At 34.4% G+C, this 27546-nt stretch overlaps 1 protein-coding gene across 1 annotated transcript in view; it reads right to left on the bottom strand.

Annotated features, from left to right (window-relative positions):
• Positions 1 to 27546, bottom strand: part of SLC35F1 (solute carrier family 35 member F1) — a 511365-nt gene that overhangs the window by 66533 nt on the left and 417286 nt on the right. The window contains exon 4 of the mRNA XM_051997618.1: positions 1876 to 2035. Coding sequence (XP_051853578.1) covers positions 1876 to 2035 — 160 coding nt within the window. The remainder of the gene's footprint in view (positions 1 to 1875; positions 2036 to 27546) is intronic.

The raw sequence follows: 27546 nt of genomic DNA, 5'->3' as shown, positions 1-27546 counted from the left end.
AAATGAGACAGTTAGGGTAGATCAAGTGTTTCTAACTTTTTTGTGTGTATGTCATGGATCTCTTTCATTGATGAAAGCTATGGTACCCTTCTCAGATTGATGTTTATAAAAATTTCAGTTTGAGTCCAGTGAAAATAAAGATATGATTTTTTCTTCATCTATGTTCATAAATCTCTGAAATCTATCAATAAACTCATGTTATGAACTTCTGAACTAGATGATCTCAAAAGTCCCTTTTAGTTCTCAATCTATGATTCAATAATCTTAAGATTATTGTGTAACCAAATAGTGACTTTAGACCAACAGTGTAAATATTTCAGGCAAAGACAATATTGTCTGAGTTGTTCAAATAGAATGTACAAGGGTGACCAGATTTATAAAATAGAAAACATACTGTGTCTACACGAATACCAAGGTAGCCTATTATATTGTACCTTAATTGATGACAGACAGAGAAGGAAGAGAAAGCATGATAGTCCGTCCAAAACAAGCACTAGTCATCTTCTATCTGATAGGATTCATTGTACAGGTGCAACTTTGACAGCAGAATAAACAACCTTTATCCAATGGTACTTATTTTTAATAGATTTCTGTTCTTACAGAAAGATCCATTCCCACTTTGATATTTAATCGTTCATGTAGGAGAAAGGACAGTCCCAGATGGAATACTTGTGAACTACTAATCTTAAGAGAACAGCTTAGCAACTATTCCTAACTCATTTCTCACTCTTGAATAAAGTGGGCCTTTTTTTCTCCCTAACAGATGTATTTAAAATACTAAGATAAAATATTTTAGAGGAAATTTTTATAGAAATGGCACTTCATTAATAAAGGTTTTACTTTTGAGATCATACTGTAGACCAAGGCTCTCTAACTACTAATCAATAATTTAAAAGTTTCAGATTTGAAAAGTCCTTATTTCTTCTCCTCAGCACCGCTAAAAAGCTTAAGTGATAGGTGGCTAACAGTTCCAATGGTCTTTTGATGAAGAGAGCCATCTTCCCCCAGTGAGAGAGCTATGGGGGGGCTGAGTATGGAGCACAACATAGCATTTTCACTCTGTTGTTGTTTGCTTGCATTTTGTTTTCTTTTTCATTTTTCTTTTTTAATTTGATTTTTCTTGTGCAGCATGATAATTGTGGAAATATGTATAGAAGAATTGCACATGTTTAACACATATTGGATTACTTGCTGTATAAGGGAGGGAGTGGGGGTAAGGGAGGGGAAAAAATCTGGACAAGAAAGTTTTGCAAGGGTGAATGTTAAAAATTATTTATGTATATGTTTTGAAAATGAAAAGCTGTAACAATAAAAAAGAAGGTGAGCAAGAATACGAGTGGAGGACCTTGAAGTATACTAATTTCATAACCATCACTATGTACCTAGACATAATTCTGCATCTCTAAGACAAAATCTGAATGATCCTTGAAGTCACTTAACAACTGTATCAAACTCTAGCTTCTCCCCTCTCCACTAAAGAAGAAATTCTTAAGGTGTATTTATTGATAACCGTAAACTTTTTTCTTCAATGAAATCCTACTTTGATACTTCATGGTAGCATGGTAGTGACTTTGAATCTTGAAAAGCTAAAAGCTAGCATTTGATAAAGTCTGGAAAATCTTATCAAAGAGAAAAGTCCTAGCGATCAGGAAACTATGGCCCTCAGGCCAACTCTGAGCTGCCCCTTATATATAAAAAAGGTGACTGGCCAGCTATGACTTGAGAGGCCATAATCAAGACTGTCAAAGGGGGTTTATAATCTATGTCAGTGCACACACTGACAAACCGGACACATTGACATAATGAAGTTAATTTTATGGCTCCTCGCATGAATTGCATCTAGAAAATCAATGTAAGAAATTTTCTTGGACTCACCTGCTCCTTGTTGTCTTCCCACAAGAACATCAGCTCCTGCCATGCAGCCCATTCCCAGAATGCAGACCACAATGCCAACAAAGTGCACAGCCTTGTATCGGATTAGCAGAAAGAACCAGGACAAGAGTATCACTACTGGGATGACAAAGCAGTCCAAGAGCTGTCGGGAGACAAAGAATAGGAGCAAGAATAAAACATTGCTATTTCACCATCAGCTTGGCGCTTTACTCAGAGTAGATGCTTAACAGATTTGTACAATTCAGTGAAATTGGATTTTTATCAACAAACATTCACTGTAGATCAAGATTCAGTTGTCAAATATAAGGGGTTTGCATTGAACTCAGGGCTAAGAAAATGAAAGTATTATGTGTGGATTGATAATAGTTATCATTTCTATGACTCTCTAAGGTTTGTACAGTTTTATACAGACACACAAATATATATATAATGTATATAAGACACATATATTACAAATATATTGCATATACACACATATACATACATATATAAAATTATTTTATGTGTGCCTGTATATCCACATATGTGTACACATATGTAAGTATATATATTTGTGTATGTATGTGTATGCATGTATGTATCCTTTGATCCTCACAACAACTTGTGAGAGAGATTCTCTTTTATCCATGAGGGAGGTTAGGTAATTTGGCTGCGATCACACAGCTAAGAAAATGTCTATTTTTAATTTTTCTTTTTTTTTTATTTTAAGGAAATTACTAAATTAAGATTTTAAACTCAGGTGTTCCTGATTCCAAGTCTAGTTCTCTGATCTACTGTGGCTTATAGGGAACTTGACTTTATTTGATGGTTCCTTTCACTAATCTTTTGTCTCAACTCTTTCCCAATCCTTAATCTTTCATTAAGTGTGGCCTCTGATGTACCAAGTGCTGGGAAAGACTTTAATTTAGAAAAGTCAAGGTCACACATTGCATTATGGTCCTTAGCTAAACATCTTGATTTTTGTCTTGACATTGGACTTTGATGACTCTGGTGGAAAGAGTGAGGCTGATGACTTTGTACAGTTTTGTACCTATTTTCTCCAATTTCCTCATCTATGTTATTTTTTATGGAATGATAACATTCCATTATATTCACATGTCAAAATGTGCTCAATCATTTCTCAGTTGGACACTCACTTCATTTCTTGTTCTTTGCTACCAAAAAGCATGCTGCTCCGAATCTTTGACATGTATACAATGTTTTATTTTTGTATTTGACTTCTCTGAGAGCAACAGTAAGATCTCTGCTCAAAGCTTAATCACGTTTATCATATAATTTATCAGTTCAGTTTCATAGTTTAATCACTTTTGTAATATAATTTTAATTTTGTTCTCCAGAATATTTGGAGCAATTTATAGCATCACCCAAAGTGTATTAAATTAGTCTGCTTTCCTGCAGCTTTGAAAAACATTCATAAATGCCCAAGTGTGCTTTAAATGTGCCCCCAACATGTCACCAGGAACTAAGTATTATTTCCAGTTAAAGTAGCACTAATTTCCTGGCACTTCAGAGAAGACCAGACTCTAGGATCCTTGATTTCCAATGTCTCCTCTACTACCAGTGTTTTCCAGACTTATGCAGGTCCTTGAACTATTCATTGTTCCAATTTTCCCCCTTGTAAAAAAGGAAGAAAAACTAGAATACTAACTCACTCCACAGGGTGTTGTAGGTGATAAAATACTTTGACATAACATAGAGCTATATGAATGCTAAGTAGCGGTATGATGATTGAGTGATAAGGCAGAACCATGAGGATATTAGACATAGGGAAGACCCCAAAAGTGTGTGTTGCGGGGGAGTATTACGGAGTGGGAACTACCATGCTAAGAAAAGAGAAGCTTTAGCACAGTTAATTAGCAAGTTCAATTAATGATCCCACAAGATGAAGTAATACAATGCCCTTATGTCTGTCTATATGGAGTGGATCCCACTCCCATTTAATGGGTAAAATGATATTTGGTAGGGAATCATTCACAGGAGCCTAAAACAGTTGGTGTTTTGTTTTTTAAATGCCAAATGATGGTGTTTCATAGTGGAAACATTCAGATCCACAAGCCACAGCTGGCATTTTATCATCTTCTTAGTCTTTAAAGGAGATCTTAGGTAGTGGAGCCCAAAGTCTGCACCCCTGAAGTATTATACAGGGATGGACCAAAGATAACCTTTCTGGTAACCATCAGCACCATCAACCATATTTATGCATTTAATAGCCATCTATGTGTGGTATATTGGATGATCTTCCCTTTGACATATATGATACCCTCAAATTATACAGGGATTTAGAGGAAAAAATAAATAAAAAGAACAAACAAACATAACTTGATCTTTTTTTTATAGATAATGAAACTGAGAACTAGGAGATTAAAGGAACCTGTCTGAAGTCACACTTCAGTTGTGTGGCAAAAACCCAACTTTCTTTATTCCTAATTTTTTTTCTTAGACTGTAAGCTCCTCAAGGACAGGGACTGTCATTTGTCTCTTTGTACTCCCAGCTCTTGGAACAGTGCCTGGCATATTGTACACATTTGATGTATGTTTATTGATTGATCCAAATCAGGTGTTCTGAACTTCCTATTAATATTTTATCATTTTCATTAACTTTTTCCATAATCATTTTCTATTGAACTAGAACTCTACTCTCTTGGACTTGCCATACAATTCAGTAGGACAATTTAATGACAATCATTAATGACACTCTCTTGAGTAACATACTTTTGTGTTTCTAGTTTTTGGAAAGATAGATATGAGTAACTTACATATAATGTCATGGAAGAAACATGCTTTACCTTTTTAAACTTGATCAGAAATGCCTTTAATGTTATTACAAGTGACTTCAGGGAGAACTGTTGCCTAACAGAGTTTTCCTCCTACCAAAGAACTCTAATTACAAGCATATACACCTGATTGGCATAGCATAAAATGAAGAAGAAAATTCAAATACTGTTAGGCTAGATAATAATAGTGCTTACTATGCATCAAGAACTGTGCTAGCAGTTTTACAATTTATTATCTCATTTGATCCTGGGAGCTAGGTGCTATTATTATTTCCATTTTACTGATGAGGAAATTGAGGTCAAAGATCACATACCTTGGAAGTGATCCAGGCTGAATTTGAACTCAATTCTTTCTGACTTTAAATCCAATGCTTTATCCTGAGGAGATAAGAATTGAGTATGCAGTTCTTGGATACATTTATTTTACAATATTTTTATCACAGCAATGAGGAATGCTGGTGATAAGAAAACCATATTATTATGAAAGGTTTAATTAGTGTTTTAAATTCCCAAGGAGCTCAGCACAATGCTTTTTCCTATTATATCCATATAATAGTAACCTTTAGCCTCAATTATTTAATCAGGGAGTCCTATGGGTCTTTAGGTTTCCAAAATGTAAACCACATATGAATTTACTCAGTGCTCATTCATTTGTGTGAATATCCTTGGAACAGTTCTGAAAATATAATTTTAGATGGCAAACTCAGAAGGTAAGGCGTTGTGTTGTGTAATCAATATCTGATGACACTGGCAAATGAGGTACTTCAACGATTTTTATACCATCTTTGCATCATGTATTTTTGTGGAATCATTACTTTACAGAAACACAATAACTCTAGCTGAATACAAGTAGGCATTGGACTTTTTTTTATCTAATAATGTCCCATGGCCAAGAAAAAATGGGCACAAAATAACAGATGGAGAAAAAACCGTTTTTGTGTTTTAGGCCCCTGGGTACAAAGAGAGATGGACAAGCTTATTCTAAATGTCTTAATTGGGCTACTTTGTCACTTGGCATACATGAGAGTTGTTACACAACAATTTAAAATTGTTTTTAATTTAAAATACTAATTAAACCTTTCATAATAATATAGTCTTCTTATCATCAGAATTCCTCATTGCTGTGATAAAAATATTGTAAAATAGATGTATCCAAAAAATTGCATACTCAATTCTGATCTCTTCAGGATTGTTACACAATTTGTAATTAAGTATTTTCAGCAAAAATATTGAATTGTGTATAGTTTCCTTGTTTCAGGCTGATACAGGATCTTAGCCTTCCTTAGTGTTGCAAGCACACAGTACTATGTTAAGTTGGTAAAACTGGTTCCAAGAATCATGGATTCAAGTACACTTTATTCCTTGAAGCAGGATTCCCTATAAAACATTCTACACAAGTAGCCATTCAGTGTCTCTTTAAGGACTTCCCATAAAAGGGAACTCATTCACTCCTAAAACTAAGGCAAGCCATTTCACGTTGAGGAAATTCTCATTGTTAGGAAATTGATCTCTCCAGATCGAATTAGAATCTGCCCCTGAAACTTCCACACATTATTACTCTTTGGGTCCAGACCATATCCAATCAACCTTTCACATGACAGCTCCTTAAAGTCAAGTAACCATGTCCAAAAAGGAAATAAAGTGAGTCTGGCATGACTTATTTTAGTCATGGACACAAATGAGTTAATAAGATAAAGTGTTTTGCAAACCTTAAATTGCTATATAACTATTGATATTTTTACTCTTTGGACATGTATCTAGACATGACGTAAAGGTTCTCCACACTTGTCAGACTGGATAGCCACTGCCTACTTTATTGTTTGTTTCATGTTCTGATTCTTCATGATCTGATTTGGGATTTTCCAAATTTGGAACTCCATCCATTGTTCTATCTAGCTGCTGGAGATTAATGATAAAACCAGAGATTTTTGAGATTATTATAGAGATTATGAAATCCTAGACATGAAATCAAAGGCCACAGGGATGTTGGTATATATATATATATATATATTTTAACCTCTACTGTCAAGTGAATGCAGGGGTTTTAGAAGAGAAAGGAGGATGGGGAGTGAGAAATTGGGAAAGATGATGGTATCTAGGAACAGAATTTTTGTTTGAGAAACTTCTTGACTTTCAAATATTTGATGGGATATTGAGTGAAAAAAGGTTTAGAGTTGTTCTGTTTGGCCACAGAAAACAGAGGTAGGAACAATGAATAAAAATGGAATGCAGATGAATTTATAATCAACATCAGAAGGTCGTCTCACAATGAGAGCTTTTAAAACTGGGAAAAATGGTATATAGTAGCTTCTTCTGGGGAGATTTTCAAATAGAGACCAAGATGATTATTGTTGGGTTAGGGAGGGAGGTGGTAGAGTGGATAGAGCACTGTCTTTTAGGAGACAGGAAAACCTGAGTTCAAATCCAGTGTCAGATTCTTCTTAGCTACAAAACTTTGGCTATGTCACCTGCTTTGATTTCCTCATTTGTAAAATTGAGGGTAATAATAACCTCTATCTTTCAGGGTTATTGTGAGGTTCCAATGAGACAATATTTATAAATTATCAAAAATTATAAGTATAAATATAAAAATTATAAAGTTTTAGCTAATATTACTGATACAGTCTTTTTCAAATACAGATAAAACTTAGAGATCTTTCTAATTCTGTGAGTCTGTTCAATCATTCAAAATAGAGTAGGTTGAACAGGTTTTGAGGAAGTTCTTTGACTCCAATAGGATATCTATGGATTATAAAGATAGCATTTACTTTGATGTCTTGCAATCATCAAAGAGATGGATAAAGGTCACTAGGCTAACACAGAGAAATTTTTCTATGTCCTTAGGTGGCAATAATCCTAGGCAACCTTCATAATGATGTTATATTGTATTTAGGCAATGTGATATTAGGAAGGTAGTGCCCTGCCAAAGAGAAATCTTTTTATGACTTTCCAAGAAAAAAGCTCTCTTTACTATTGAAGGTCAGTCAGTATGTGCTCTGTATATCAGAATTGACATTTATAGCATGTTTTAAAGCTGGAAAAGTGCTTTCATATCTATTATCTCATTTGATTCTCACAGCAACCCTATGAGGTAGGGACTATTATTATTCCCATTTATATCTAAGGAAACTGAGCCTGAAAAGTAAGTGGGTAGCCCAGAATTAGCTAGTTAGTAAGTATCTGAGGCAGGATCAGTATTGAAATCTTCTTGACTCTAAGTCTGTATACAGTACCACCTAGCAAAGACTTATACTATCAGAAAGTTATCAGGAGACACTGAAAAGTTAGGTCACTGTGGAGTCAGGGTTTTATATATGTTGGATGCAAGACTGGGATCATATTTTTTTTTTGACACAAAATCTAGGTGTTTATCCATTATAGAAAAACTGCCTATATTAGAGGACTAGATCTCTTAATTTGATTTACGAAATTGATATTATAGGTTTATATTTTCATTTTTATAATATGCCTTTCAGAGATGGGTGGGATACATACATAATAGATGGAGGGATAATCAGTGAACCATCTGTGGTCTCCAGCAGTAACCTTGCAATATAAGAACTCAAGGAAGGCCTCGGGCTTATTGGGTGGATCCCCTGTGGTCAACTTATAGGGTGACAAGGACATCGTTCCAAGGAGATAATAACCAATTCTTTACATCTCATATCACTTGATACTCAGCTCAGTCCTGTGAGGGGCGTGCTATTATTACTTCCCTTTTACAGATGAGGCAACTGAGAATGAGAGGTAAAATGACTTTGCTAGGATCATACAGCTAGTAAGTATAAGAGGGAGGACTCAGATGAAGGTCTTCCTGATTCATAGTGAATCTTTGGAAAGTAGAAGTAAAAATCCACAGAAATAAGGTCAATCTTACACAGAGAAAGCTGCCAATGTGTGGCATTTATTATTTTTTTTTTAAAGTGCAGAAACACCTGCTCCCAGGCCAGTACAGAATAATGAGGGATTGACCTACTCTTGCCTTTCCAATGTTCATTGAATTTTCAACCTTTTAAACACCTTCCTCTGGCTTTCAGCTTCTCATTATCTCTGCCCTCCAGCTACACTCCTGGAAAAGAACCTCTCCACCCCCCCTACCCTTCCCAACTCCAGTCCAGTCTGTCAGTGGCCCAAATTGAGGCAACCAAGCTGAGGTGTCACAAAAGAGAAGATGATTCAGGGAATTTGAGGTGAGCATTGAGCTTCCATCCTCAGCTTCTAAATTGATGAATCTCTTGTTGCTTCTAAAGGCAAGTAGATCTTCTGGGCCCTTTCTCTGGGAGCAAATTAAAAATTCCTATTAGGAAGGGGCTTTAAAAAACAAAAGCAAACTTAAGAGTACCAGACACACCAAGATTCTCTCTTAGCTGAAAAACCAAGTGCAAAGATATTCCTATAATTGGGAAATTTCACATTCACAGGCTACCCAGGGAACACTATCCTTTTTAATTCCATGGCCTAGAACTATGCCAGAGGCATTTTGAAATGTAACTGAGAATGTTATACATAAGAGAGTTGTTTTTCTGACAGACTTTGTAGAATATACTTGACCTTAGACTTTTGGGTCAGTTAACTCTGAAACTCAGTTTCTTCATCTTTAAATTGGGGATATTGATATTTTTGACACCAACTTCCCAAGGTGTTTTGTAAACTTCAAAGCATCAGACAAATCTGAATATGTAATACATTATTAGGTATATTAGTTATTATTATATTATTATGACCATTTTCCAAATTAGAATAAGGCTTCTTTTTTGTTTCAGACTATTAAATTTTTTTCTCCCCACTTTCAGCAAACAACATACCTGAGCCTTATATAAGCATGTGCCTACAAAATGTTTGGTTTCTATTCTTTTTTTAAAGTAATAGCTAGCGTTTATTTTTGTTATTTGATAGTTTCTCTTTTTAAATTTAATCTAATTTATTTATTTAATATTTTCCCCAATTACATTCAAAACAAATTTTTTACATTTGTTTTTTAAAAAATTTTTGACTTCTAAGTTTTCTCCCTTATTCCCATTTACAATTAAGAAACCATATGTGAAGTCATGCAAAACATTCCCATAAAAGTCAAGTTGTCAAAGAAAACATGATCTCCCACCCTACAGGTTCTATTCTTTAAAAATATTCCAGTAGGGCATTGTTTTGGGTTCATTTATTCTGACCAAGTAAAACAAACCAACAACATGTTTCACTGGGCTGTGAAACATCCATTTGGCATCCATTTTCTAGGAAATCTGTGTTTCTCGGATTTAAGCAGTGATTCATGCATAGCCAATTTTCTTGTTACTCTTCATAAGGATTTATCACAAGCTAGTTCTTTACATCTTCTGATGTCATTCATAAACCTCTAGCTGCTGAAGTACTTGTACTTCTACTCCCAAAGAGAACAAAAAGAGGTATTTCCAGACGTGGAAAATTTGGGACAATTATTTAGAGATCGAGGTTACTAGGAGATTGAGGGAATTACTCACAGAATGTAAGCCTGCCTAGGATCATTAAACAGAAATCTCTTGCAGGCTAGCAGATATGTTATTTTCAAATACACAAAGGATGTGATATTTAGGCAGGATAGGAAACTCCAAGAGTGGAAATTCTTCCTTCCCACTAGCGCACATCGCAGCCCAACTAATAATACCTCATTACTCAATTTAGAAACTCCCTATGGCCTCTAAAATAAAATGCAAACTTTAATGTTTAGTGTTTAAGGTCCTTCAAAATCTAGCTCCAGCCTCTTTTTCTAAGTTTATTCTAGATTTCTCCCCTTCCTGTGCTTTACATTCTAACCAAACGGACACATGACAATCCATCTTCTCCTCCTGGATCTTTGCCTTAAAGTCTCTCCCTCCTCAAATTCACTTCTTAGAATCCCTTGCTTCTTTTGAGCCTAAACTTAAAGGCCTCTGCTTATGAGGCCTCCTTGTTCCTGGTTGTGTCCCCTAGGGCCAAACAGAATAATTAAAAATCCCCTGCTCCCACAGCAGCTTTCCAGGATTTGGAGACAATCACCAAGTCCCAGCCAAACATTTTTTTTTTTCCAGCCAATCCTTATGTGAACTTGGCTCCATGGTTCCTTTACCATCCCAGTTGTTCCCCCTCTGAATTTAATTCAATTTGTTGATATTTTTTAATGGGTAGTTCTTGGCAGTGAATATGATCCTCCAAATGTGGTCTGAGGGGAATATTGTTCTATTTGTTTTCTGCACCATAATTAATATAGTCTAATATTCCCCTCCCCTTTTTGAGCTGCTATATCATATTGATGTCTCCTATTTAGTTTTTAATCCATTTCAACCCCTCAGTCATATTTATTTAAAGAGGTGATGTAATCCAATAGAAAGAATTCTGGACTGTCCAGTACTTACTTTCAGCTCCTACTCCTGACTCTGCAGATTGTTGGTAAGGCACTTAACACTAGATCAGTCTACAATTTTATCCTATGTACAATGGGGCCAAATAATTCCAATTATGGAATGAATGTTTCAGTGATTCATAGAAGAGCTTTGAAAATGGAAATGGAAATGTCCAATTCATATAATAACACTATTTATATAGAGTTTTAAAATTTGCAAAGTGCTTTATGAATATTGTCTTATTTGATTCTCACAACTACTTTAGTGTCTCATGCTAAATATAGTATTACTCTCAGGCCTACATTCTATCTACTGTGCCATTTTGCTGCTTCTATGTATTGTATTATTATAATAAGTGTAGAAAGTCTACTAAATTTCTCTATCTGTAAGATGAACTGGAGAAGGAAATAGAAAGGGAAGTCCAGTATCTTTGCCAAGAAACTTCAGATGGAGTCACGTAGTCAAACCTGATTGAAACAACCAAACAGCAATAACAGTAACTACTAAGATTCAGCCAATCCAGAATGCCAGTTTATTAGGCCAATTAGCTTAATGAATAAAGTGTTAGAGAATCATAGAACTTTTTAGACATCTAATTCAATCTTTCATCTCTTGGAAGAACCCTTTTTGATATTCCTGATGTGTATACTTTAAATGTCCATTGGAACTCATTCAGTAATAAAAACTCACTACCATACTTTTTATTGGCTAGCTCTAATTAATTTTTTTTAAATCTTCGTCATATTGAATTGAAATCTGCCTCCTTGCAATTTCTACCCCATGATATTTATAATCACTTCTGAAAATTAAATAAAAAATGAGTTTAACACTCTTCCATATGATAACTCTTTAAAAACTTCAAGATAGCTATTGTAACTTCAAGTAGGACTTCCCTAGGCTCACCAGTTCCAGTTCATTCATGGAATTATCAAATGACAAACATTAATTATCCTTTATTCTCAGAATCTCCTTCTCAAAATATGCTGCCTTTGTCACCCTTTTGATTAAAACAGAGCTAGATGGATAGAGTCCTGGGCCTAGAGCCAGAAAGACTCATATTCTTAAGTTTAAATCTGGTCTCAGACATTTTCTTGCTGTTGGACACTGAGCAAGTCACTTAATCTTGTTTGTCTCAGTTTCCTCATCAGTAAAATGAGTTGGAAGAGAAAATGGCAAACCCAATGGCAAAAAAAGATACTCCAGTATCTTTATCACTATTAGATCTTATCCAAATAGACAAAAAACAAAATAGAAAAGGGTCTAAGTGTACAAAGTATTTATAAAAGCTCTTTTAGTGGGTAAAGAATTGGAAATTGAGGGGATATCTATCAATTGTCCATTAATAGCGAAACAAATTATTGTATAGTTTGTGATAGTATACTACTAGGCTATAAGAAATGATAAGCAAGATGCCCTACAAAAACCAGGAAAGTCTTACAATTGATTCAAATGAAGTGAACTGAACCAGAAGAACATTATTTTTAGAATGGAAATATTGTATAATGATCAACTCTGAATAACTTAGCTATTCTTAGCAAAGCAAAGATCCAAGACAATTCTGAAGGACTTATGATAAAAAAATGCTATACATCTCCAGAGAAAGAACTGATGGAATAATGCAAATCAAAGCATACTCTTTATTTCCTTTAATTTTCTTTGTCATTTTTAAATTTTCATCTGTGTTTTTCTTTATAACATAACATGGAAATGTTTTTCATGACTGTACCTGTAAAACCTGTGTCAAAATGTTTTTCTTCTGAAAGAGATGGAGAGAGAACAAAGAGAGGAAGAGAATTTAGAACTAAATAATTTCAAAAAACAAATGTTAAAAATTATTTTTACATATATTTGGGGAAAAATAAATTGAGATGGTTTCTAACATTCCTTCCAGTTCCAGTTTTATGGCTTTATGACTTTGAATACAGTAATTCAACAAATTTTAAATGCAAATTAAAAGTCAATAAATATTTATTGAAAGTATAAGCTAGGCAATGTGCTAGGAGCCATGCATACAATAATAATAATAATAAAAAAAAAGAGTCCTTTATCATCAAAGGAGTTTGCAGTATAATAGGGGAATAAGTACAAAAATCAATAAGATACAAGGTATAATGTTCTAGAAGTAAAGGTGAAAGCTTGAAAAAAAGATTATTGACAAATAGGATAGAGAATTCCTTTTCAACTGAGGGAATCATAGAAGTCTTCATGAAAGGAGTGACAATTGTGTAGTGAGTCTCAAAGAAAGAAAAGGATTTTAAAAGGTGAAGAAGTAAAGGAAAGTTATTCCAGGCACAGAGGTTGGTCTGCATAAAAAGAAAAAAAGAATACAGAATCAGAAGATGACCTGATTTGGCCGTAGCAGAGTTCAGGAAGGGAAGGTGAATAAAACAAGCGTGGAGAAGTTACAATAAATTGGAACCAGATTCTGGAGGACCTTTAATATTAGGCTAATATCTGATCAAGTAAGTGTCATAGTCAGATTTGAGCAGTTAGAAAATTATTTTGAGAGTTTTGTGAAAGATGTATTAGAGAAGACATTTCTAGAAGGAGATTATTTCAATGGACCAAGTAAAAGCTAATGAATATTATGAAATAAGATATTGGAAGCCCAGAGAAATATTGTCCTATAGAATCAACAGTATTTGGCAACTAGAACCAAATCCACTAAACTAGTCTCTTATTTAGTCTATGTTGCTATATTCTGCATTAAAAAATATAATGAATAATTAACTAAATACTTTGCTAAAATTCAGATCCCCTATCTATAGCATTTTCTTTGTTTCATCTAGTAACCATGTCAAAAAGGAAATGAAATTAATGGGCATAATCTTGGCAAGATCACTTTGACTTTTGGTGATTACTGTTTTCTTTCCTAAGTGCTTTTAAATCATTTATTTATTTAATAATCTACCCAGGAATTTATTGAGGCTGAACATTGAAATCACTAGTTCCTAGTTTCCCTCAGCCTAATTTTTTTTGTGCTATATCATGTTTGAAGGTTTATTAGACCTTTTGAAGAAAAGACAGCAAGCTAAAAGTATTTCTGTATATTTCAAATATTAATGCATATTCCAAGCTAAACTATATGAAAATTATAAACTTTTTGAGTCCAAGAGCACAATCATTTATTGTGTTAACAGGCCTATGATATAGCATTGCTGTCTTAAGTTAATCTGGAAAAAGTAGTTGTCTTCAGACCATTAAGATTTGACTTATATTTCTTTTTTACAGGATGAATGAACATAAGAACATGAAAGTGACATTAAAGAAACATTTGAAAGCATATATTTTAGGGAAATGAAAATCTTCTGATAGAATATTAACGATAATCTTACTTTGCATAACTTTCATTTTTTATTTTTGGGTGAAATAAGGAAAAGCCAGAAGGAACTAACTATATGGAGGTGGGTGGGTTTTTCGGAGACACTGATTTTCTAAGGAAAAAAAAAACAAGTATGAAATTTACATCACTTTCCAGTAGTTGTCACTAAATCCCAAATAGTGGAGAGAATGCTTGCAATAAGGAACTCAAGGGTTCAAATCCTAGCTCCAATATTTGTTGGCTGTGAATCATTTATTACTTTCTCCTGGTTCTTTTCTTATTTCTTTGGCTACTTGTTCCCATCTCCCTTGTTTGGATTTTCATTCTGGACATGTCTACTAATCATAATTGTCTCACAGAATTGTTTTGAGACCCTAATCTCTTCTAAACTCTCATACTTGATAATATTACCAGTTCCCATGGATTTAAGTATCATTTCTGTGTTGATTCTCAAAGTTATTTATCTTTCTAATCTTTCTTCTGACTTCTAGAAACTTTTAGTTTCTAGTTTCCAATTATCAGACATATTGAACTATATGTACCATAGAAATCTTAAACTCAATATGTTCAGAACTAAACTCTTTATCTTTTACCCCAAATTTCCTTCTCTTCCTAACTTATGTGTCACTATCCATGGTACCACCATCCTCCCAATCTTCCAGGTGATCTTCTAGTTCTCAGCCTCTTGTACTCCCTCATATCCAATTTTTGCCAAGACCCATTAATTTTATTTTCCTAACATCTCTTGAATAAACCCCATTCTCTCCTCTGACATTGCTGCCACTTTGGTACAGACTCTCATCCCCTCAACCTTAGATTATTGCAATGGCCTGTTGGTTGGTCTGCCTACCACAAGTTTCCTTTCACTCTGGTCTTTTCCCCACTTAGCCACAGTCCCTTGCTTCACCTCCAACTACCCATTCAATAAACTCCAATGGCTTCTTATTTCTAAGATCAAATATAAAATCTTACATTTGGTATTCAAAGCCCTACATAACCTGCTCTCTTCCCTACCTTTCTAATCTTATTTCATCTTATTCCTGTCATACTCTTCGTTTAGTGACACTGACCTCATTGCTGTTCCTTGAACATTGCCTGATTCCAGACATTTTTATTGACTGTCCCCTATGCTTGGAATGATCTGCCTCCCTATCTATGCCTTCTTTCAAATCTCAGTTAAAATCTTACCTCTTCCTGATTTCCCTTAATTTTACTACCTTCCCTCTGTTGACTATTTTTATTTTAGCCCATATATAGCTTGCTTATACATAGTTTTTGATACATTGCGTCTACCATTAGGCTGTGAACTGCTCGAGACCGGGGAGTCTCTTTTGACTTTCTGTATCTCTAGTACTTAATATAGCACATAGTAGGAACTTAATAAATATTTTTGATTGACCTCCCCCACCTCAATTTCTGAACCTGAAAAATAGGAATGTACACATCTGAAGATCAAGGATCATTTAATTTTTCTATTTGTATATAGAAAACACTGTACCTAGAGTAGAACTTGGCCCACATTAGAAGCTTAATCAATGTTTGTTCAGTGAGTGATAGTATTTCTATAACTCAGCTTTTATAAAGCACCAATAAAATAATGAATGGCACTTAGTGACTTTAAAGAATTAGTTTTACTACTAATTGAATTAGTTTTACTACTTCTATTACACTATTACTATTATGATTCCTTTTGACTTCATAACTGTCTTTTCTCCCTACAGACATGGCAATATAAAGTATTTTTTTTAATTTGACCTATCTGTGCCATGTGACATTATTAGCTATCCCTAGATATTCTTTCCTGGGATTTTGTGAAACTGATTTCATTTTGTTTCCCTCAAATTTGTCTGGTATTTTTTTATTGTTTGTTTTGCTACAGATTATTAATGCACATCTTGTCCCTCAACCATAGATATCTTCCAAAACTTTGTCCTGGATTATCTTCTTTACTCTTTGTACTTTTTCTTTCTTGATGATCTGATCAACTCCCATAGTTCAATGATTAAATCTATTCAGATAATTCAAAAATCTATGTCAGTGACCAGGAGATCATTATATACTTCAACAACAATACTATATGATGACCAATTCTGATGGACATGGCCATCTTCAGCAATGAGATGAACCAAATCAGTTCCAATAGAGCAGTAAGGAACTGAACCAGCTACATCCAGCAAAAGAACTCTGGGAGATGACTATGAACCATTACATAGAATTCCCAATCCCTATATTTTTGTCCACCTGCATTTTTGATTTCCTTCACAGGCTAATTGTACACTATTTCAAAGTCCAATTCTTTTTGTACAGCAAAATAACTATATGAACATGTATACATATATTGTATTTAATTTATACTCTAATATATTTAACATGTATTGGTCAACCTGTCATCTGGGGGAGGTGATGGGGGGAAGGAGAGGAAAAGTTGGAACAAAAGGTTTTGCAATTGTCAATGCTGAAAAATTACCCATGCATATATCTTATAAATAAAAAACTATAATAAAAAAGTTAAACTCAACATAAAAAAATAAGATATTTATAGCTGCTCTCTTTGTGGCAGCAAAAAAATTAGAAATTTCAGGGATGTCCATCAATTGGAGAATAGCTAAATAAGTGGGGTATATGATCCTGATGGAATACTACTGAGCTATAAGAAATTATGAGTTTGGTGATCTTAGAAAAAACATAAATAGATTTGCACAAAATAATAAAGGAGTGAAACGAGCAGAATCAAGAGAATATTGTATATAATGACAGCAATTTTGTTTTAGGAACAACTTTTTGGAACTAAGTTGTTTTGATTATTATAAATGCCTAAATTAGCTATAAAACATCTGTGAAGGAAGATGCTACCTGCACCTAGAGAAAGACATGATAAATAGAAGTATGTATAGAATGATTTTACATGTATATGGTAGCCTTCTCTAGGGCAGGATGGGGGCAGGGAAAAATGGGGGGGGGGAAAGAAAGTTACATGATAACTTTCTTATACATTTAAAAGAAATAGAAAGTTGTACATAATCCATTTGTAGTTTCATGTGCAAGTATCTTCCCTGCCCCATACCACCATTTAACTGAATAGAGATGCTTGTTTTATTTCTTAAATTCAGAATAAAATAAAATTTTAAAAATTTCAAAAAAAAATCTATGTCAACCTCTTTTCATCAGAGCTTAAGTTTCAACTCACCAATTACTTATTGGGCACCTCTAATTCTTTACTATGTAGGTATTTTAAACTCAATATATGCAAAATGTAACTCATTATCTTTCTCTCCCAAATCTCTCCTTCCCATCCAATCAATTGACCTCTTCTTAAATTGTCCTTTCTCCTGTCTAATTAGTTGCCAAAGTTTTGTGAAATTTAACTATAATAGCTCTCTCATCTTTCCATTAGATTGTAAGCTCCTTGAAGGAAGGGAATGTCTTTTGCTCCCCAGTCATTAGCACAGTGCTTGGCACATAGGAGGTTCATAATAAATGTTGGTGATTAATCTATCTCCTTCATGATTACCACCCTTATTCAGACTCTTATCCCTCTCCTCAGTCAATAGCGTCTTAATTCATCTTTTTGCTTCCAGAATGTCTCTCTTTCAGATAATTATCAAATGATATTCCTAAAGTACAGGTCACTCTTCTTCCCTAAAATTAGGAGTCAAATCTCCTGTAAACATCGGTTAATCTCTTCATGACTTAGGTATCTCTCTAGGACAATAAATTGCAGAGTGGATACAGAGAGTTTCCTTAATTGAAATTCTGCTTTGCAATGATAGGACAGCTGGGTGGTACAGTGAATAGAATTCTGGCCTTGGATTCAGGAAGACCTGAGTTCAAATCTAATCTCAGACAGTTACTAGCTGTGTGACCCAGGGCAAGTCATTTAAACACGTTGAGAAAAAAATAGCAAACCACTACAAAATCTATGCCAACAAAAACCAAAAGCGGGATCACAAAATATTGGACATGACTGAAATGAATGACTGAACAACAGAATAGCAATAATATCACAAAATTAATGTCATTTTTAATGTTAGATTTATGCTATTATAATATTTTTGTGTGATGATCCAAACAAATTCTAATTTAATACTATATGTAAAAGGAAGAAAAAAAAGGAAAGAAGGAAGGAAGAAAACAAGGAGGGAGGAAAGGAGGGAGATAGTAAGAGACTTTTAAAAATTCACCACTAATAGATTTTAGACTTTCTTTTTCATTGTACTAAATAACCTGGAACCTTTGAATTCCAATTCATGATGGAATAATTGAACGGAACAATTTTTGATAACTTTTCAATGCATCATATTTTTAAGACTTTGTATAGCAATGTACAGAGTTTGGGAAATGGCTGTAGTTGATGATTATAGTACATGATAGTTGTATGCATGTAGGGTTAAATTTTTTTTTTGAACAAGTACTTGCAGGATGCTTTTCACTGATTAGAATTAAAACTTTAAATGGTCAACCAGAGAATTCTTATTTTTTTTAAAATATCTTTTTCAAAGACTAAATAGTTTCATGGCCTTTTTTTTTTTTAATAGATTTTTTTTCTTCTTTTAAAGTGCTGACTATTGGGGGAAAATTATAAATTCTTTCTATTTTATCTATATTTCTCTTTTCTTTTTTTATTAGGAAAATTTATAGTGGCTAATGGTAATTGATGAAATCATGGAAAGAGGAGCTTTTAAAAATATTTATAGAAGAATCATCCTATTTGCCTAATCCTGATTATCAGGCTAGTTTTCAATCTGAGGGTTCACCATGGTAGGTAGGGTTGAGCCAGCAGGCGGTGCTGCAGGGCTGCCTGGGAGGTGCAGATGGAGTGAATTGTTGGAACAATTATAGACGGAAGGAAAATTGAGAGAACAGAGCCAGTCAGTGATGTGAGTCCAAGCTGGGTAGTAATCAAAATGAACAGAGCACAGAACAAAACAAAGCAAGATTGATATGGATATTAACAGACCCAGGGTTTGGTAGGAAAGGTGGAGGCTGCCAGATGGCTAGATACAATAGGTAGGTATTAGGTGAACAAGTAGTCCCAGCAATGCTTTGCTTTCATGTGAAACTATTTAAGGAGAATGTCAAGTAACAATTGGCCCTCTCTTGAAAGTGCCCTGATCCAGTCAGGAATAATTCCCTCCCCTAAAGTCATCTTGCATCTTATTTGTCAATATATCCATTATTAATATATCTGTTATCAATATATCCATTGATAGAATAAAAGCTTGTTGAGGGCAGAGAGGGTTTCATTTTTTTTGATAGCTTTTTATTTACAAAATATATGCATGGGTAATTTTTCAGCATTGACCCTTGCAAAACTTTCTGTTCCATCTTTCTCCCTCCTTCCCCCCACCCCCTCCCCTAGATGGCAGGTAGTCCAATATATGTTAAATATGTTAAAATATATGTTAAATCCATTATATGTATACATATTTATACAGTTATCTTGCTGCACAAGAAAAATCGAATATAGAAAAAAAAACCTGAGAAGGAAAACAAAAAATGCAAGTAAACAATAACATAAAGAATGAAAATGCTACGTTGTGGTCCACACTCATTTGAGGGTTTCATTTTTGTCTTGTATTCCCAGTATTACCAAAGTGTTTGGCATATTGTAGGTGCTTAACAAGTGCTTATTGGTTAATCCATTCTATGTGTGTGTAACTTTCTAAGGTGGGCTGCTTTGCTTTATGCAGATTGAACAAATAAAAACCTAACTCACCAAATAAATACATTCAAAAGATATATTAATTTAGTTATGAAAAGATTCTTTAATTTTTAAATGATTCATCATGAAATTTCTTTAAAGAATAATTTTGCTAGGGCAATTAAAAGATGAATTCAATTGTAAACATTTGAATTCCACACAATTTTTAAGGAACACATCTATTTTTGGATCATAGTACACCTATTCAAATAAGCCAAATTTATTGCTGCTGCAAGTCAGATAATAATATTTTAGAGCTTTAAAAGAGTTCTAAATCCTGGGCAGGGAGTTTGACGACTTATAACTAAAGAGTATATTACCATATTTATTGCACAATATTAACATATTGCATAATTCCCACCCCTTCCCCCCTTTCCCTTGATATTTTCTTTTAAAATAGACCAGGTGGGAGGAATTATGTGAACATCTGGTAATAATTTTCATTAATCTTTATGAGATTGTCACCTCTACTTATGAAGGAACAGCAACTCAACCAAAGTTATATAAAAATCAGTTAATGGCCAAAATCACTGGAACCTAGACTTCCTGATGCTTCTCTCTCTTTTCATTCTGATCAAGTATTCTCTCATTCTGCACTCAACTTTAAAATGGACTGATATTTTTAAAGCTGCTATTTCAAGTTGAAAAAAATAGTGTGTGGGGGAGAGGGAATAATATAAAGGAATAATTTTTCTTAACTTTCATCTCAAAATAGGCAGAGAGATACAATATATATCAACAGGATGTAAAATACCCAAGGATAGGCAAGTATTTGTGGGTTACCTGGTTTGCTTTTATTTGGACTACCTGACAATGTCAACTAATGTTATTAAAGCTGAAACATAACAGAGCACACAGAAGTCCTAAAATCCATAAATCAGTCATTATGATTGTTTTTGTTATATGAAAGACTCAAGAAAAGGAGACTTAGGCAATCAAGAATTTGAAACCAATTTACCATTTTCTTTTGGTTGATAACTTAAGCATAGAATGCTCCACTGCAATGAGGATATGACTAAAAGAGACAGCAAAATGCCTACTTGTCTCAGGAAGATTTAGAGCTAGAACGGCTCCTTAACAATTATCTAGTGTTCTTAGATTCATCTCGAATCCATCTACTTAACTGCAAAAAGTTATTTATTTTCACCAATATTTATTTAATTTATAATCCTATAGATTATATTTATGCATTTAAAAACATTATTTTGCAATTTGTCAGTTAAGTATTTATTACACACATATTATATGCCAGGATCCATCCCTTTAACGCCCTAAAAATCTAGTGATTGTTAAAGGGATCCATGACCCTAAAAAATTAAGAAAGGAAGAAAACCATTTATTAACTGTTTATTATATATCAATCACTGCTAAATGCTTATTATATAATTTCATACATCATCCTTGGAAGTAGTTGCTATAATTTATCCCCATTTTACAGATGATGAAACTGAGACAACAGGGTTAAGTGATTTGCCCAGGGTTACATAGGTAGTAAGTTTCTGAGGCCAGATTTGGACTCAGATATTCCTGATTCTGGGCCCAGCTTTTTATGTCCTTGCACCACCTCATTCCCTTCAGTTGTGAAGACTTTAGTCCAGCAACGTTCCTCATCTTAAAGATGCTGGAACTGGGTTTTAGAGAAGTTAAGTGACTTTGCCCAAGATTACAAAAATAGCATAAAACCAAAACTTCAACTCAGATTCTCTGACTTCAAATCCAATTTTATTTCCACTATACCATATTATTATTCCAAATCTCAGTGAAAAAAAGATAAATACGACCCAAGAAGATAGCTCCATACAATAGAAACAGCACTAGTTTGGGGAAGCAAAGGTCCTGGATTCAAATCCTGCCTCTAATGCAGTTCAATTTTGGGATCTTAGTCAAATTTCTTATCTGTTGGTCCTAATGGTGGGCTGAGCTTGGGAAAAAGTCAAGAAGGCCCGAAGATTTCATCACCTTTATATCCTAACAGTTGACTGAGATGCCTTCCCAACTACCAGTCTTTGGAAGTGAATACAAAGTACAGTTAGAATCATTTCCTGCATTCTGACTTTGCCAGCATGGTTATTATGAGTCTATTGAGAAAAAAGTGCTAGACATTTCAAGTGTTATTACCTGACAGCCCCTGGGGGTAGCAGTCCAAACCCACAGATTTCAGAGGAGGTGGTGTGCCTCCCTAGTGAGAGGTTTCTGACTGATTTCATTTTGGGATAGAGGCAATGATGGACATTATAATGGGACACAAATGGAGCCAGAAGGCAGGTTTACTTTTTTTCTCTAATGGTGTGTCTACGTATTGCACGAGGTCAGAGGGGCTGACAGAAAACCTTGCAATCCAAGTGAAGTGTAACATATGGTATTTTGAGCTGAGCTACTGCATATTTATAACAGTTTCACATTCTAGGGAACAGGAAAGTCCAGACCTAAGGAAACTAGGAGAGAATCCAAATAGAATATTATTTCTAGGGGATATGAATGTTGTCTACATTAGGAAGCTTTGTCTCTAAATGTACTTGAGACATACCCTGGAATAATCATTAAACTTCCACAGACCTACACCTGGGGTATGTAAAAACAGGAAGGATAAAGAAGAAGAGACAGTCTTTAAAGCTTACCTCTTAATCTTAAACTCAAGCCTAAAGGAGCTATTTCAAATATACATAGAAATACTTTCTGAGTTCACCTATAGAGAATGAAATTCAAAATCACTGTAAATATAATTATTCTCTCAGAAGTGATTCAATCAAGGAAGAATTTACTAAGCACCTACTAAATGCTGTACACAGAACTATGTATACAGAGACTGTAAAGAGAAAAAAAAATACTATCCAACCCCCAATTTGGGAGGAAACAGAATGTGCATAGATAGTTCCACACAAAAATATATTCATAATAAGTATAAAATAATTTTGAGAGATGCTAACAATTGCACAGTAGATAAAGCATCAAATCTAGTTTCAGGAAGATCTGAGTTCAAATCTGGCCTCAGATACTGTGTGATTTTCAGCAAGTCACTTAACCTGTTTGCCTCAGTTTCCTCATCTGTAAAATAATCTGGAGAAGGAAATGGCAAATCATTCTAGTAACTTTGCAAGAAAATAACTCATTAAAGATTAGAACTGAACAAATGGAAATGAATGATTTGTTGAGACATCAAGAATCAATCAAGCAAAACAAAAAAAAAAATGAAAAAATAGAAAAAATGTTAAATATCTACTTAGAAAAACAACAGACCAGGAAAATAGATCTAGGAGAGATAATCTAAGGATTATTGGGCTCCTGGAAAACCATGATGAAAAAAAGAGCCTAGACAGTATTTTTCAGGAAATCATTAAAAAAAATTTATTGAACACCTTCTGAAAGAGACCCCTAAATAAAAACTACAAGGAATACTGTGGCTAAATTTCATAACTATCAGATTAAAGAAAAATATTACAGGCAGCCAGAAAAAAACAATTCAGATACTGAGGATTACTCAGGATCTAAAACCTTCCACATTAAAGGATCGAAGGGCCTGGAATCTGATATTCTGAAAGGCAAAAGAATTTGGAATGCAGCCAAGAATAAACTACCCAGCTAAGCTGAGCATTTTCTTCTAGGGAAGAAGATGGACATTCAATGAAACAGGTGAATTCCATTTATTCCTAATGAAAAAAACAGAGCTAAACAAAAGTTTGACCTCCAAATATAGGATTCAAGAGAAACATAAAAAAGATAAAAAGACCTCTTGAGAACTGTGTTTCTGTTATGGGCATAAAGAACATATGTATAATTTGATTTTATTCTTATAATATTAAAAAAAGGGGAATTAGAAGTGGAAAGGGAATTGTATCAGAAAAAGGGAAATGGGGAGATAAAAAGAGGGAAATTACATCCCATGTGGAGGCAAAGGAAACCTATCATATCTGAGGAAATTAAGGGAGAGGGAGGAACATTGTGTGAATCTTACTCTAATCACATTTGTCTCAAAGAGAAAATATTAGACATACTTGGTTTACAGAGAAACTTCTTTTACCTCATTAAAAAGTGGAGGAGGAAAAGGGAAAAGGAAAAGAGTAGGCTAAATAGAAGGGAATACAGAAAAAATAAGGGAAAGATATAAGAAAGGGGGAGGGACTCAAAGGAGGTAGGAGGAATTCTAAAGAGAGAGAGCTGTGTGAGGCAAGTGTTGCCCAAAAGTTTAATACTGAGAAGGGGGGTTAGGGGGGAAAGGAAAAGAAAAGTATAATCTGGGGATAATAAGATGGCAGAAAATACAGAATTAGTAGTTTTAACCATAAATGTGAATGGAATGAACTCTCCCATAAAGCAGAGGCAGACAGCAGACTGGATCAAAAGCCAGAATCCTACAATATGTTGTTCGCAGGAAACACATTTAAAGCAGGATGATACATACAGAGTAATGGTAAAAGGCTGGAGAAGAATCTATTATGTTTCAAGTAAAGTAAAAAAAGCAGGGGTAGCTATCCTTATCTCAGAGCAAGCAAATGCAAAAATTGATCTACTAAAAAGAGATAAGGAAGGATACTATATCTTGCTAAACGGTAGCACAGATAATGAAGCAATATCAATACTAAACATATATGAACCAAGTGGTGTAGCACCTAAATTCCTAAAGGAGAAATTAAGAGAGCTGTAACAAGAAATAGACAACAAAACTATAATAGTGGGAGATCTCAACTTTGCACTCTCAGAATTAGATAAATCATGATCCCATTTGGGATTTTCTTGGCAAAGATACTGAAAGGTTTGCCTTTTTTTCCCCCAGGTCATTTTACAGATGAGAAAATTGAAGCACTTAGTTGCAGGTTAAGTGACTTTTTCAGGGTCACACAGCTATTGAACTCAGGACTTTCTGACTCCAGCAGACCCAGTGCTCTATCCATTACATCACTTAGCTGCTTATTGTAGCTGAGAGCACATTCATCCCTTGCCTTTCACAAAACTCATGTCTGATATTAACAATAACTATGTGACCTAGGATAAATCACTTAGTATCCCTAGATCTCAGTTTCCTCCTCTGAACTAGAAGACCTCTGAGGACTTCTCCAGATGGATAAACTTCTCCAGATGGATAAACACAGACCATTAGTTCAATATTGAAAGACTTGAATTTAAATCCCATTCACAATGATAACTATACTTAAATGTTCTCAGACAAGTCATCACTTAACTTAGAAAAAAACTAAGTTTTTGCCTTTGTAAAAAGAGAAGGGTGGACTAGATGTCTTTGTGTTTTCCTTTATCTCCAGAATTTTTGGTTCTGTGATCCTAGATCATTTCAGCATATTTGCCCTTCTGTGTTACATGGCTGAGGAAAGAGGGACTATATCTTCGAGCAAAGGGAGAGATACTGCAAAGTTAGTTTTCTACTAAAATAGTCTCTTTCCCAGAGTTATAAAAATACATGCAGACTTTCTAATTCAGCCAAATGTCACTGTTAATCTGTTTCACAGTCCCAGTTACAATGTGCTCATTCTCCATGATTCAAGAGAAACATATGCACTGAATGTCTTTGGACTAAAATCCTCCTAAATCCAGCATAGCGGTGTGATTGTAAGAAGCTTCTCAGACAGGAATTACCCTCTTCCTTTTCATATTCTCATAAAGAAAACAGCTTGGTTTCTTCATGCCAATGTCCCTCTTTCATCATCTTTTTTTCTGAATACATTTTCCTTTCTTGTCTGCTAGCAACTCTCTTCAGCTGCTGTCTAAGATGGGCAACATACTAGAAATGACATTTTCAAGTGCTATTTATAGGTTAGTTGTCTCTATCACAAATCCTAGGGGGAGTGAAGGCACCTAAAAGGTAAGAGGAATAACTGGTCAAGAGGCCCATCAAGTCTTTCCTTCTCCAAATCTATTCTGGTGTTACAGACCCATTCATTCTAGGTCAAAAAGTTGGTAATTGATGTTCCTGCCAACAGAGGATGGTTGTCAGTCAATCAAAAAATATTTATTATGTGCCAGGCACTCTATTAAACACTGGGGATACAAATATGAAGTAGAGAGTCCTGCCCTCAAGGAGTTTATAATCTAATAGGAAAAGTCAACACACAAAAGGAAACTGAAAAGTAGAGGTAATAGAATATGGAGAAGGATACCGCTTGGGAGTATGCTGAAGTTCAGTATAAGTTGGACAACTGGTGGGAAATGAAGAGATGGCTGGTGGGAAACCTCCTTAAATGGAAGCTGAGTTTTATATTATCAAAAGAATAGGAATCCAAGACTAGAAATAGAGTAGTACCCTGGGAAATCCTTTTGAATTGGTCTGATTGCAAGGAAACAGGATAAGACTTTCTTAGTTCCTTCAGTTTACAAACAGTAATCAGAATACAAATGACTTGACAGCAATATAGTCAAGATTCTCAGACCAAAATATTCTTATTTTCACCATTGATGATAATATAATACAATTCATTATCATGAATGGGAAAGGGTTTTTAGGAAAATTAGCAGGTTATTCTCCATCTTTCCTTTTTCTTCTTGTTCAGTCAATTCTGATTAGGGCCAGCTAGGATTTCAATGAGACTCACTACATTTTCAGAATTGTTGCAGAATGACTTAAATGGATTCCCTGAATACATTACATTAAAATAGCCTGTCCAACAATTTATCTGAAATAGGTGTCAAGGAGTAAAGGTAGTGGAATTTAACACTAAAAGGATCAAAGGAGCAAACCTGAGGAGTAGGTGGACCTCAGATATTAGAAATAGTTATTGTAAAATAATTTGACAATGAAAAAATGCATATTGTGTAGCATACTATTACTTGAATCTATTTTTACTGTTTAATGGAAGAAAAAATGTCAGTTTGATATTTCCCTTTGTGTCCAAGTATTGTACATTTCCCATGATGGAGGTGAGAGGGAGCTTTTCATTTCTCATTTGTCACAACCATCTGTCCATGTTTGGGAACAGTACTCCTCTGTAGCATACTGATCATACAACAGACCTTTTTCTATTCTTCTTGCCCCTATTGTGAATGTGTACATATTTAAAATTTCTTAGGGATCCTATATATAAATTGAAAGCAATTCAATATATATGTTCCTTTACTCCAAGTCATCCAGTATATCCAATAAATGTTCATTAAACATCTACTATGTACAATGTACTGTGCTAGGCACTATAGATAAAAAGTATGATAACCAATAGAGTCCTTGATCATTAGGGGCTTACAGTCTAGTAGTAGCAATAAAATAAGTGCCTAAAGAAGTTTAATACTGCACAGATTATTTCATGAGAGTAAAAATTATCACAGTAGATTGAGAGATTTGAGGAGAAGGATGATTTACAGCTGAGACAATCAGAAAAAGCATAAGGGAGATAGTAGCCCCTGAGCTAGGCCTTGAAGGATATGACTTTAGTAGAGGCAGTTACATAGTTAAGTATGTGGAAAATTAGCTTCAGAGACAAGTTCTGAGTTTAGATCCAGCCTTAGACACTTAATTAGCTATGCGACCTTGTGTAGACGACTTCAGATCTGCCTCAGTTTCCT

This window comes from Antechinus flavipes, chromosome 4 (genome assembly GCF_016432865.1).
Source record: "Antechinus flavipes isolate AdamAnt ecotype Samford, QLD, Australia chromosome 4, AdamAnt_v2, whole genome shotgun sequence".
Lineage (NCBI taxonomy): Eukaryota > Metazoa > Chordata > Mammalia > Dasyuromorphia > Dasyuridae > Antechinus > Antechinus flavipes.
The sequence above is the reverse complement of the archived record's forward strand: the minus strand, read 5'-3'. Positions and strand labels throughout refer to the sequence as shown.